Raw genomic sequence first — 15,209 nt, 5'->3', positions numbered from 1 at the left:
ACAAGTGGTACACAATCATGAAGTGGAACGACATTTATTGGATATTTCAAACTTTTTTAACAAATCAAAAACTGAAAAATTGGGCGTGCAAAATTATTCAGCCCCTTTACTCTCAGTGCAGCAAACTCCCTCCAGAAGATCAGTGAGGATCTCTGAATGATCCAATGTTGACTTAAATGACTAATGATGATAAATACAATCCACCTGTGTGTAATCAAGTCTCCGTATAAATGCACCTGCACTGTAATAGTCTCAGAGGTCCGTTAAATGCGCAGAGAACATCATGAAGAACAAGGAACACACCAGGCAGGTCCGAGATACTGTTGTGAAGAAGTTTAAAGCCGGATTTGGATACAAAAAGATTACCCAAGCTTTAAACATCCCAAGGAGCACTGTGCAAGCGATAATATTGAAATGGAAAGAGTATCAGACCACTGCAAATCTACCAAGACCTGGCCGTCCCTCTAAACTTTCAGCTCATACAAGGAGAAGACTGATCAGAGATGCAGCCAAGAGGCCCATGATCACTCTGGATGAACTGCAGAGATCTACAGCTGAGGTGGGAGACTCTGTCCAAAGGACAACAATCAGTCGTATATTGCACAAATCTGGCCTTTATGGAAGAGTGGCAAGAAGAAAGCCATTTCTTAAAGATATCCATAAAAAGTGTTGTTTAAAGTTTGCCACAAGCCACCTGGGAGACACACCAAACATGTGGGAGAAGGTGCTCTGGTCAGATGAAACCAAAATTTAACTTTTTGGCAACAATGCAAAACGTTATGTTTGGCGTAAAAGCAACAGCTCATCACCCTGAACACACATCCCCACTGTCAAACATGGTGGTGGCAGCATCATGGTTTGGGCCTGCTTTTCTTCAGCAGGGACAGGGAAGATGGTTAAAATTGATGGGAAGATGGATGGAGCCAAATACAGGACCATTCTGGAAGAAAACCTGATGGAGTCTGCAAAAGACCTGAGACTGGGACGGAGATTTGTCTTCCAACAAGACAATGATCCAAAACATAAAGCGAAATCTACAATGGAATGGTTAAAAAATAAACATATCCAGGTGTTAGAATGGCCAAGTCAAAGTCCAGACCTGAATCCAATCGAGAATCTGTGGAAAGAACTGAAAACTGCTGTTCACAAATGCTCTCCATCCAACCTCACTGAGCTCGAGCTGTTTTGCAAGGAGGAATGGGAAAAAATTCAGTCTCTCGATGTGCAAAACTGATAGAGACATACCCCAAGCAACTTACAGCTGTAATCGCAAAAAAAAGGTGGCGCTACAAAGTATTAACTTAAGGGGGCTGAATAATTTTGCATGGCCAATTTTTCAGTTTTTGATTTGTTAAAAAAGTTTGAAATTTCCAATAAATGTAGTTCCACTTCATGATTGTGTCCCACTTGTTGTTGATTCTTCACAAAAAAATACAGTTTTATATCTTTATGTTTGAAGCCTGAAATGTGGCAAAAGGTCGCAAAGTTCAAGGGGACCGAATACTTTCGCAAGGCACTGTATGTTGTCCTTGGCTCCGTAATTATTTAATATAAAACCGTCATAATGTTACAGAATGTACTGTTATGCTACCATAAATTGGTTGCAATGTGGATAATATAATGATTTATGTTAACAAGTTTCACAAAGCTCCCTAACTAAGGTATCTATTGTAACTTGTGAGTACTTGGGACAGTGTTTGAGCGAGTGGCCATGTGCTTGCGCAGGTGCCTGAGATCTAGGACTGCGCCAGGCGTTAACATAATTTTATTTTGTCCGAATTATGTTCTGTATCATTTTGCTTGTATTGTATGGTGTGCTGTTGTACATTGAATGTGTGTACGCAGCACCTGTGATTTCCTTTTGGCGCTCTTTTGCATGACCTTCGGCTAGCAAGGTGCCTGAGAGCTAGGATTGTGCCGAGGGTTAACATAATGTGTGTTGTCTCTTTGTGTGCAGGGCAAATAAAAAATAATTCAACTAGCAGACCTTCAGTTGTGGCAGCGTCCTAATTGCAAACAGGATGCATGTTTTGGAATATTTTTATTTTGTTCAGGCTTCCTTCTTTTCACTGTCAATTAGGTTAGTATTGTGGAGTAACTACAATGTTGTTGATCCATCCTCAGATTTCTCAGATTACAGCCATTAAACTCTGAACTTCATTGGACTCTGTGTAAACCACATATCCTGAGGCGGCATTTATTGTAGCTGGGGATTTTAACTAGGCTAATCTGAAAACAAGGCTCCCTAAATTATATCAGCATATCGAATGCACGACTCTGGCTGGTAAAACCCTGTATCATTGTTACTCTAACTTCTGCAACGCATATAAGCCCCTCCACCACCCTCCTTTCGGCAAATCTGACTATGACTCCAATTTGTTGCTCCCAGCCTATAGACAGAAACTAAAACAGGAAACGCCCGTGCTTAGGTCTGTTCAATGCTGGTCCGACTAATCAGATTCCACGCTTCAAGATTGCTTCGATCACGTGGACTGGGATATGTTTCCGCATAGAGTCGGACAATAACATTGATGAATACGCTGATTCGGTGAGCGAGTTTATTAGCAAGTGTGTCAGTGATGTTGTACCCACAGCGACATTTAAAACCTTCCCCAACCAGAAACCGTGTATTGATGGCAGCATTCGCACAACACTGAAAGCTCGAACCACTGCTTTTAATCAGGGCAAGGCGACCGGAAACATGACCGAATACAAACAGTGTCGCTATTCCCTCCACAAGGCAATCAAACAAGCTATGCATCAGTATAGAAACAAAGTAGAGTCGCAATTCAGTGGCTCAGACAAGAGAGATATGTGGCAGGGTCTACAGTCAATCACGGACTACAAAAATATTTCTTGCTCCCAGACAAACTAAACAACTTATTTGTTCGCTACCACAACCTGCTGGCTCTCCTTCACAGCAGCCAATGTGAGTAAAACATTTAAAAGTGTTAACCCTCGCAAGGCTGCCGGCCCAGACGGCATCCCTAGACACGTCCTCAGACCAGCTGGCTGGTGTGTTTATGGACATATTCAATCAATCCTTATCCCAGTCTGCTGTTCCCACATGCTTCAAGAGGGCCACCATTTTTCCTTTGTTCCTGTTCCCAAGAAAGCTAAGGTAACTGAGCTAAATGACAATCGCCCCATAGCACTCACTTCTGTGATCATGAAGTGCTTTGAGAGACTAGTCAAGGACCATATCACCTCCACCCTACCTGATACCCCAGACCCACTCCAATTTGCTTACCACCCCAATAGTTCCACAGATGAAGCAATCGCAATTACACTGCACACTGCCCTAACCCATCTGGACAAGAGGAATACCAATGTAAGAATGCTGTTCATCGACTACAGCTCAGCATTTAACACCATAGTACCCTCCAAACTCGTCATTAAGCTCGAGACCCTGGGTCTCGACCCCACCCTGTGCAACTGGGTCCTGGACTTCCTGACGGGCTGCACCCAGGTGGTGAGGGTAAGAAAAAACATCTCCACCCCGCTGATCGTCAACACTGGGGCCCCACAAGGGTGCGTTCTGAGCCCTCTCCTGTACTCCCTGTTCACCAATGACTGCGTGGCCATGCACGCCTCCAACTCAATCATCAAGTTTGCAGACGACCCCACAGTGGTAGGCTTGATTACCAACAACGACTATACAACCTACCGGGAGGAGGTGAGGGCCCTCAGAGTGTGGTGTCAGGAAAATGACCTCACACTCAATGTCAACAAAACAACGGAGATGATGGTGGAATTCATGAAACAGCAGAGGGTGTACCTCCCTATCCACATCAACGGGACAGTAGTGGAGAAGGTGGAAAGTTTTAAGTTCTTCGGCGTACACATCACGGACAAACTGAAATGGTCCACCCACACAGACAGTGTGGTGAAGAAGGCACAGCAGCGCCTCTTCAACCTCAGGAGCCTGAAGAAATTTGGCTTGTCACCAAAAACACACAAACTTCTACAGATGCACAATTGAGAGCATCCTGTAGGGTTGTATCACCTCCTGTTACGGCAACTTCTCCATCCACAACCGTAAGGCTCTCCAGAGGGTAGTGAGCACTGCACAATGCATCACCGGGGGCCAACTACCTGCCCTCCAGGACACCTACACCACCCGATGTCACAGGCAGGCCAAAAAGATCATCAAGGACAACAACCACCCGAACCACTGCCTGTTCACCCTGCTATCATCCAGAAGGACAGGTCAGTACAGGTGCATCAAAGCAGGGACTGAGAGACTGAAAAACAGCTTCTATCTCAAGGCCATCAGACTGTTAGTAATGGACATTTGGATGTAATAAATGTATCACTAGTCACTTTAACAATGCCACTTTATATAATGTTTACATACCCTACATTACTTATCTGATATGTATATACTGTACTCTATACCTTCTACTGCATCTTGCCTATGCCGTTCGGCCATCGCCCATCCATATATTATTTATGTACATATTAATTCCTTTAGATTTGTGTGTATTAGGTAGTTGTTGTGAAATTGTTAGATTACTTGTTAGTTATTACTGCATGGTCAGAACTAGAAGCACAAGCATTTAGCTTCACACACATTAACATCTGCTAACCATGTGTATGTGACAAATAAAATTTGATTTGATAATTTTACCTGTGCTGGTTATATTATTATTACCTTTTTCGATTCTACTTTTACAAAAGAAGCTGTAACTGGACTTTAATAATTACTATAACTAATCGAGTCTACAAATGAAGGTGATCAAATGGATTACACTGTAATGTTTTTATTGTAAGGGAAACATTTTTTCTCTGACTGTAGAATTATACAAAATCCTTGACTCTATTTACACAAACAAGTATTGTTGTTATTTTTTTAAATGGATATATATCCACAAATATTTCTTCATGCAAATAATCCTTTATAATAGTTTATGCATTATTTATCATTCGTTGGTACTTATTTTTGCTGCACCTTGCGGGTTGATATGCATCTGATGCACATGCTAAATAGTGTTAAGCAAATGTTTACTTATTTAGGCCATAACAAAGTGCAAGCAAATACTTACTGACCCAAGACATTTCAGCTTTACATTTTTATTAATTTGTAAACATTTTCAAAAACATATTTCCACTTTGACATTAAGGGGTATTGTGTGTAGGCCAGTGACATACAATCTAAATGTAATCCATTTTAAATTCAGGCTGTAAGACAACAACAGCAAAAAGTAGGGGTGTGAATACTTTCTGAAGGCACTGCACGTTTGGGGCAAATTCAATACAACACATTACTACATACCACTCTCCATATTGTCAAGCATAGTAGCAGCTGCATCATGTTATAGGTAAGCTTGTAATTGTTAAGGACTGGGGAGTTTTTCCAGGATGAAAAATAAACAGAATGGAGCTAAACACAGGCAGTCCTAGGGGAAACCCTACTTTAGGCTGCATCACACCAGACACTGGGAGAGGAATTCACCTTTCAGCAGGACAATAATCTAAAACACAAGGCCAAATATGTATTGGAGTTGCTTACCAAGAAGACAGTGAATGTTACTTAGTGGCCTTGTTACAGTTTGACTTAAATCTACTTGAAAATCTATGGCAAGACCTGACATTGGTTGTCTAGCAATGATCAACAACCAATTTGATAGAGCTTGAATAATGTTTTAAAGAATAATGGGCGAATGTTCCCCGATCTAGGTGTAGAAAGCTCTTAGAGATTTACCTAGAAAGACTCACACCAGTAATCCCTACCAAAGGTTATTCTACAAATTCAAGGGTGTGAATACTTATGTAAATCAGATTTTTCTGTATTTCATTTCCAATACCTTTGCAAAATTTCTAAAAACATGTTTTCACTTTGTCATTTTGGGCATTGCCATTGGCATCATGGAGTTGCAGCCTTGTAAATCCCATGCAGTTTACAAGTTCAAACATTGGAATGTGAGATATAATCTACACCTTGATTAGGCAGATAGAAATCATAATTATTTTATTTGAGGGTAATTGTTTATATATAGCCTACACATTCTCGTTCTTAACTTCTAATGCAAGTAGGATGGGTGTGGCTTCCTGACAATGATGAAGAGCAGCTGATCACCAATTTGATAGCTCCAACAAAGTTACACCCCTGAAACCAACAAAACATCAACTATGTGGGATTCGGCTATGGCCAATTAACACCTGATCTGATTGAATCTAGGCCTGAGGGCAGACCTGCAATGACCTCCTGGGTGGGCACTGGTTAAAGGGGTATATCCCAGCCAGATGTTACAGTACCTGCAGATAGAAGGTGATCGAGCCTCCAGAGCCTGTATCCCGATCCACAGCCAGCACTTTGTAGATACTGCTCCCACATTCAGAGTTCTAGGAAAAGTAGGGAAAACCACAGAGAAGAGAATGTAGGGCATGACATGTAGCACAAATTGAATAGGCGAGAGTAGAGTGATCGCTGTTTTGGTTTAACCTCATTTGGGGGAGAACTTTTTCCGCTGGTTAGACTTTCTCTAGGATTTTGCAGTTTTCATGTGAACTGACACCCATTCAAATTACCATGAACGTAACAATGGTCGATATAATTACTTCTAGTTGGACTTGACGCAATAGGGAAGAAGTGACATCTTGTCATCAGCTAAGACAGCTATACTTTCTAAAGCCCATGGACGTTTGCCTGTTAACTAATATAAGGAAAGTATAGCATTAATGGATGTGATTTTTTTTGTAATATGTTATTGCATTCATTTTTCTAAATGAAATTATATTAGCCAACAGGAAAACATATATGTGTTCTATAATGAGATGTGTACAAGGTCTGGACTTCCTATTATGCTCCCGATAAGCACTGCCTGAAAAAAAACATAGACCAACATACATTTCAGGCTTTTCTGACCAGCATGGTCCAGCAGGCCTGAACAGCATGGTCTAGCTGGTTATGCTGGTTGACCAGCATGATCAGTCTGAAACTTTGCACACTGTTGCCATCTTGTGGACAAAATGTAGGTTACTCCTAGGATCCAATCTTAATCCTATCTTAATGTATGGTCTTTCTCTTGCATTTCAAAGATGATGGAACTATAAAAATAAAAATAAATGAAAACGCATGTTTTTTGTTTGTATTATATTTTACAAGATCTAATGTGTTATTTTCTCCTACATTAAATTCACATTTCCACAAACTTCAAAGTGTTTCCTTTCAAATGGTATCAAGAATATGCATATCCTTACTTTAGGTCCTGAGCTACAGGCAGTTAGATTTGGGTATTTCATTTTAGGTGAAAATTGAAAAAAAGGGTCCGATCTTATACTACACAAAGATACATAACATCCATTTTTTAAAACTAATCCAATCTGTTAGTTGGACCCATTACAATTGTTGGATATTCCCACTTTGCCTGGATTCCAATAGGAATTAAATATCACTTTGCAAGGAAGCATAATATGACTTTATGCTGGTCACCAGCAAAAACAGTGAAAGGCTCATCACCAGAAAAACAAGCACAAGTCACCAGTATATGCAGTTGGCCAGTTTATGCTGTTCTATGCAGTTTTTTTTAAGCAGGGAGATCTTGTCTTTCTGTACAGCATAACCCAAAAACCTGGACATAATGTCCAGTGCAGTATAGCTGTGCAAATTCCACTTTGGGAAGCATTGTATACCGACTGTTGTATTTTAATTAATAGGGCTAGGCCCCTTTTTTCTCCACTTCCTGTCTGAAGGACGTACCCAAAGTAAACTGACTGTAGCTCAGGCCCCGAAGCCAGGATATGCATATATTTAGTGCCATTGGAAAGAAAACACTTTGAAGTTTGAAGAAATGTTAAAATGATGTAGGATAATATAACACAATAGATATGGTAGGAGAAAATGCATCTGAAAATTCATGTTTGTGTGCGTCACGAAGACATTATGCACCTGCTAAAATCGGTTTCCTATTGAAAACACTTTTTTCAAGAAATAAATATTATAGTTTGATTACTTTTTATGGTATCTGAGTAGGAAATAGAAACATATTTTGACTTGTTGAAACAAAGTTTATGGGTAGATGTTTAGATTCCTTTCTCTGCATGTTGAACGAGTGGATTACTCAAATCGATGGTGCCAACAAAACAGACTTTTTGGGATATAAAGAAGATTTTTTTCTAACAAAACGACACTACATGTTATAGCTGGGACCATTTGGATGACAAATCAGAAGAAGATTTTTAGAAAGTAAGTGAATATTTAATTGTTATATATGAATGTATGAAACCTGTGCCGGTGGAAAAATATTTTTTATGTGGGGTGCAGTCGTCAAACAATCGCATGGCATGTTTTCGCTGTAATAGCTACTGTAAATCGGGCAGTGCAGTTAGATTAACAAGAATTTAAGGTTTCAGCCGATATAAAATACACTTAAATGTACATAAATGTTTAAAATCCATAATATTTATGATTATTTATTTGAATTGCGCGCCCTGCAGTTTCAAAGGAAGTTGTCCCGCTAGACGCCTAGCTCTAAGAAGTTTTTAAAAACACTGAAATTAAAACACTTTTTTACATGAAGGCCACAATGTCTTACCTCCGGAACATCCAAAAAGGAGGGCAGGTTTTTGAACACTGGTCGTTCATCATTGGCATCCATGACAAACACTGTGACCTTTTCAGTGACCTGCAACAAGAGAGACAGGGAATTCAGTGACATATTATTTATGATTGACAGATAATTTATAGTGTCTATAATATATATATATTTTGTATTATATTCCATTTGTTTTACGTATTTAAACCAAGCATAACTGAATATGCTTACCTTACTTCTGCCATCTGTGATACTGACAAGAACTTCAATAGAATCTAAAATCTTTAGTGGCAGAGAAAATAACATCTCTCAAAATACAGTAGTATATAAAAACTAAATTTAAGACATTGAGGCCACTGAATGTGAATGAAAGCTGCTCATCAGACTAGGATATATATATTATACTCATATATAATATATTTCATATGAACCAATCAGAAAACAATCAAACTGTATATGCTATATATTGATGTAAGGTATACCTCTCTGTCCAGTTGTTCCACCAGAGTTATGTTTCCAGACTTGGGCTCCACTCTGAAGTATTCTTTGGCACCGGGTTCAAAGCTCAACCCATACCTCACCTCTTGGCCTTCCGGGTCGGTGCCATTGAGAGCATAGATCTCTGTGCCTAAGGAGCAAATGTATAATAATTTCATAACACGCTACATTCTCAATCTAAGCTGTGGTTGTAGAAAAAAAACTGACAAACACTTGGGGAATTGGATAGGTTTGTTTCTGTAGATAAAGTCAAGTTTTAGGCACTGGTAGGGAGGAAGAGGAGGAAGGTACACAGTTTTGGGGGGAAAAGTCTAAAACAATAATTGTCAAAAATGTCATCCCAGTAAAAGCATGTTATTGGCTCATCTCATCGGCTTTTCCCCCCTCAAAATAATTGTCATACATACTGTAAAACAAATCCTGTACATTTTACAGTAAATTACTGGCAGCAAAGGAGCCAGTAAATTACTGTAGATTTACAGAACATTTACAGCATTTTACTGGAACACCTGACTACAGCAACATGCTGTCTTTTCTAGAATGTACAGTACTATACTGGAAGCACAGCGGATAGTGAAATGTTGCAGATCTACAATGTAGACAGCTCGTGCCAACAATTGACAGTATTTTCTGTTCTATGTACAGTTGAAGTCAGAAGTTTACATACACCTTAGCCAAATACTTTTAAACTCAGTTTTTCACAATTCACTGTCTTAGGTCAGTTAGGATCACCACTTTATTTTAAGAATGTGAAATGTCAGAATAATAGGAGAGAGAATGATCTACTTCAGCTTTTATTTATTTCATCACATTCCATCACATGGGTCAGAAGTTAAGATTCACTCAATTACTATTTGGTAGCATTGCCTATAAATTGTTGAACTTGGGTCAAACATTTCGGGTAGCTTTCCACAAGCTTCACAAAATAAGTTCCCCCTGACAGAGCAGGTGTAACTGAGACAGGTTTGTAGACCTTGCTCGCACACACTTTTTCAGTTCTAACCACACATTTTCTATAGGATTGAGGTCAGGACTATGATGGCCACTCCAATATTTTGACTTTGTTGTCCTTAACCTGTCTGATATCACAAATGTATGCGATATGATGAAATACAATCACGGTTACACACACACACACACACACACACACACACACACACACACACACACACACACACACACACACACACACACACACACACACACACACACACACACACACACACACACACACACACACACACACACACACACACACAGAGAGACAAATGCATGAAACCAATTGATTTATTATCGATAACATCTCACATTCTCTTCCACCATGGAAGACACAGGGCCATGAGACACCAGTCCAGTTCCACTAACCAGGATTATTTATGTATTATAATTTGAACAGGGTGAGGGAGCACAAAGCACACACAAGCTGCATTCAGTAACAATATTCTTATTTGTCTTTTAAATAAAAGGCAGTTGCTCCCTGACAACACAAGGAACTTTGATCGTATTAAAAGGGCAAGGGAGACTAGCCAATAGAAGCATATACTCATTCATAAATACCACTCAAACCGACAGCAGTTCATCCAAACCATATGGCAAGTGGCATATGGCAAATGCCAAGTGTCATACAACAAAAATCCCAAAGATGGCAAGTGCGCTCTGCCGTAGATTTTCATATTGCAAATGGTCACAAAGTCAAGACCCAAGGGTCAAATTTAGAAAATTTACAATTTTAGAAATATTCAACACCCTCTAAAAAAGTGCTTTCTGGACCATTTTGTTTTTGCAAATCTTTTGACAATTATACATATGTAATAGCCGTATGAACATACGTGTGTCTTATTTTATTGAGTTTGTCCATAAGGCCTATGTTTTGTCCATTTGCAATATATAATCATAGGAAGTCGGCCTCCTTCATAAGTATTGAAAGTACCAAATCAGGATGTTATGTCCACTTGCCATATATGATCATAGGAAGTTGGCTTCCGAAACCAAAAGTCAGTGAACCATGTCCAAATGGCATTTATACTAACCAAATTTTATATATATATATATATATTTATATATATATCACTGTGTTAAGCCCTGAATCAACCTAGATGGTCTATTTGTCATGTTTGATCATAGGAAGTCATAGGAAGTAAGAATTTGGTGCAATGAGAGAGAAGTGGGACTCGGACATTTTTTAAGATTTTTTGGAAAACATCCAAAATGCCCCCTATTGGATGGGCACAGGTGGGGAGTGCTCCCTACCTGGCCATAGACCCCTTGCACCCCCCTAAAGGCATTAAAACCATTTTAAAAATGTGCTGCTGTTAACCCGTTCAGATTACCATGTCTGACAATGGGCATTTACCATCACGAACTTGACATGCTCTAATATACTGCAGAAATGCCCAATTGACTGGCCCGTTGATCTCGGGATGCCCGGGCAGTGACAGTTGTTCCTTTCCATCGCTCGTTGGTGTTGATTTCAGCATGTCCATTTGGTGATGGTAGATCCCTCATTAAAAACATTGCAAATGTACCGTCTATTTGCAATGTCTTACAAGGGGCATTTACCATCACAAATTTGACATGTTCTAATATACTGCAAAAATGCCCAATTGACTGGCCCGTTGAGCTCAGGATGGTCGAGCATTGATAGTGGTTCCTCTCCATCACTCATTGGTGCAATGAGAGAGAAGTGGGAGTAAAAAAAAAGGTTTTTTTTGGAAAACATCCAAATTGACCAGGGGTGCCCTCTATTGGTTGGGCACAGGTGGGGGTGGGTGGGGGGGGGTGCTCCCTACACGGCCATAGACCCCTTGCACCCCCCTAAAGGCATTAAAAATAATTTCAAAAATGTGCTACTGGTAACCCGTTCAGGGACCCAGGTGCTCGACTGTCCTTTTGCAATGTCTTACAATGGATATTTACCATCACGAATTTGACATGCTCTAATATACTGCAGAAATGCCCAATTGACTGTCCCATTGAACGCCGAGCACTGATGGCTGTTCCTCTCCATCGCTTAAACTTATCGCAAATGGACAAAAGTCAGCCATCAAGTCAGCATCCATCAGTCAATAAGATATCATTCTGACACCAAACTGATACATACCTACACCAAACCCACTTTGTCCAACACATTTAGAATCTAACTATCACATATTTCAGAGCAGGCCCAATATTCACACGCCTTCAGTTTAAACCATAGTAAAAACTTAAAACACGTAGTTACATTCTAGCTACAGCTCCAGTTCTGACATTATGTGTAGGTCTAGCTGAGGCGACCCTGAATCCCAAGTTTTGGCTCGATTGGTCATTCGGAGCCCGAGCAGTAATTTGTACTGAAAATCATTTTTTTTGTGCGTTGCTATGCGGTCCCTGAAGCTATCTGACAGAACCTGTATGGTCTGTCTCTATGGGCCGAAGTGGTCTCAATGCACCTAGTCTTGTGATTCTGTACCTTTTCTAAATGTCATAATTTTCGCAATATTTAAAACAAATCTATTGCAGGCTCTGTGTGTCTGTAAGCCCCACACTGTTAATTCATCCTTGCTGTGAGTGTGTGTGAGAGTTTTCCTTGGACATCTGTTGGGAGAAATTACTGATTTAAGTTATTTTTGGAAAGATGTGACCTTTTTAACCCTTCGAAACAGCCCCTATGACCCCAATTTAAGGCACGTCCGGTTGGCACAGGAAGCTGAAAGTAAACACATATCCTCATCGGGGTAGGCCTTTACAGAATCCCAAGTTTCAAGTCTTTACGTTAAGAACTGACTGATTTACAGAGGGTTGAATGCAGTGTTTTTACCTAACTGCAGGTTGGTAAAATCAAAACGTTTTTAGGGTGAATTTAACCACTTCCGGTTGCTCCAAGAAGCTTAGAATCCACAAAGGTAGTCCTCATAGTGGCCTGATGGATTTTCATCAAAGACAGTTTGATATGGCATTCATAACCCCCATAGGCTTCAGGTTGAAGTCAGGGCAGCAGGAAATGTATTCCTACGTGGAGAGATGTCATTGTAAACTGCTAGATTAAAACACCCTGCTTTCACTGTTAAGGGTTAATTCCACACGGTCAAGGTTTGCAGAGATTGAGAGGTCCTTAGGAACGCTCCTCTGGTTGAATTATGCTTCTAGCCTTAACGGTTCTGCCGCTGTCACCTAAAAGCACCTCAAATTTAGGTCAGGCTTCGTTATGGTCCTGTTATTTGCACGGTCGCTGCAGTCACACAGAGCGAGCTACGGTCAAGTGGGGCATCTCCATGAACTCGGCACAGCCTAGAAACTACGGTGATGCCATTGGCCAACACTTTTAGTGTTGATTTCAGTCTGTCATTTTGGTAATGGTTCAGCACTTTTTAAACTTATTGCAAATGGACAAAGTCAGCCACCAAGTCAACGTACATCAGTCAAGAAGATATCATTCTGATACCAAACTGGTACATACTGACACCAAACCCACTTTGTCCAATTCGTTTAGATGCCAAAAATCACATATTTTAGAGCAGGCCCAAAATTCACAACGCTATTAAGTATTAAAAACTTAAAAACATGTAGTTACGTTCTAGCTTCGGGTCCAGTTCTGACATTGTGTGTAGGCCTAGCTGAGGTGACGCTGAATCCCGAGTTTCGGCTCGATAGGTCATTCGGAGCGCGAGCAGCGACCTTAATTATTGCTGAAAATCCACTTTTCCCGGGTGTTGCTACGGTGTCCCTGAATAAGCTATCGGACAGAAACTTTAGGGTCCGTTTCTATGGGCCGAGATGGTTTCAATGCACCTAGTCTTGTTACTCTGGGACTTTTCTAAATGCCGTCATTTTCCTGATGGTCAAAATGAATTGAAGTCATTGCAAATATACGAGGCTGTTTCTCAGCCTGAGAACCTAATAGAGCCACATAACTCACTGTGTACTATCGAAATAGGCTCTAGAACATGTATGCAAAGTTTCAGAGCTCTAGGTCTGACGGTTCTTTGATAGTTTGAACGCAGGTAACTATTGTACGCCCTGCCCTGTGTGTCTACGTATAAGCCTCACTTTGTGTCACTCCCCATTGACTGTGTGAGTTCAGAAAATCACAGAACTCCGAAACTCTCCTGAACAGATTCGTCTGAACATGCCGCAACTGGAACTGGAAAAAACAACAACATTTCTTTCACCAATTGTACAGAGGCCTTTTTCTCAGAAACTATCCATCGTATGATTACTTTTCATTTTTAGGAAGTGTTTTACTCAATTATTTTGATCAATGGTGAGCTCACCCGTGATGTGGTGAATTGTAAATAGTAATTGCTATTAGCTATTTCAAATTGTGGCTTCTGTCAGCCGAGAGTTAGATAATATAACCTTGTGTTACGTCAATCTTTCCTCAGTTAGCGCTAGGACTAATGCACCCTACATTGTCCAGTTTGGATGATTGTGTTGCCGTTTCTGTTGAATGTCTGAAAATTGCATCTAAAAACAAACTGGTCACGTTCAGGACAATACTTTGTAAGAACTATGTTTGTGCAAAATGTTTCCTTGAAAAAACAGTGTGGCCAACTCAAACGCTGAAGCGTTCTAATCACACCGGTTTGAGCATACGCTGCAGGGACCACTGTAGAATGATCACACCCGTCTACTGGTAAGTGTCAAGGGGTAAATAAAGGCCATTTTTTTCCCATTATGGATACATTTGAGGAAAGTGTTTCTGCCTTCTTGTTCTTCGCCTTTTCCCAATATGGTTATTCTGAGTTTCTTATGTATCATTATGATTACACCTTTAGTTTTGTTTGAGGCTGATGGAAAAAGCAGCCAGTTTGTACAAATGGTTCTCTATTCGATGTGAGTCCTTTTGGAGCAGGTGTGTTTCTTGGAGCATTGCTATATGAACATGGCTTCTTGCTAGGTTATCAGGACAGTTGGAACATTTAATAAAGAAGTTTAGGCCTTTCAACTTCCAAGAGAGAATAGCTAGTATTGCCATGGTAAAAAAAGTATTATTAATGATTTAAATTGTAATCTTTACTGTTAATAAGCCCATGGATGTGAAACAAAAAGCAGAACCCACATGCACCCGTCATCCACCTTTAAAGTTAAGTTTGCAGACTTGAGGAATTAAGGTAGGTGATGAAGAAAAAAAGAAGAGAAAGGTAAAAACAAATAGGACAACTATAACATCAATGCAAGCCTAAACTGTCAATGGAA

The 15,209-nt window shown here is 40.2% G+C and overlaps 1 protein-coding gene across 2 annotated transcripts in view; it reads right to left on the bottom strand.

Moving 5' to 3' along the window:
• The window catches only part of LOC118357571 (cadherin-related family member 1-like), a 154,206-nt gene that overhangs the window by 129,050 nt on the left and 9,947 nt on the right, over positions 1-15,209 (bottom strand). For both annotated transcript variants that reach the window (XM_052478354.1, XM_035734819.1), the window contains exons 3-6: positions 9,020-9,165; positions 8,769-8,819; positions 8,538-8,627; positions 6,259-6,345 (exon numbers count right to left, since the gene is read on the bottom strand). In XM_052478354.1, the coding sequence (XP_052334314.1) occupies positions 6,259-6,345; positions 8,538-8,627; positions 8,769-8,819; positions 9,020-9,165 (374 nt within the window). The remainder of the gene's footprint in view (positions 1-6,258; positions 6,346-8,537; positions 8,628-8,768; positions 8,820-9,019; positions 9,166-15,209) is intronic.

The sequence above is a fragment of the Oncorhynchus keta genome, chromosome 24 (genome assembly GCF_023373465.1).
Source record: "Oncorhynchus keta strain PuntledgeMale-10-30-2019 chromosome 24, Oket_V2, whole genome shotgun sequence".
Classification (NCBI taxonomy): Eukaryota; Metazoa; Chordata; class Actinopteri; order Salmoniformes; family Salmonidae; genus Oncorhynchus; species Oncorhynchus keta.
This window is presented reverse-complemented; position numbering and strand designations above follow the sequence as displayed.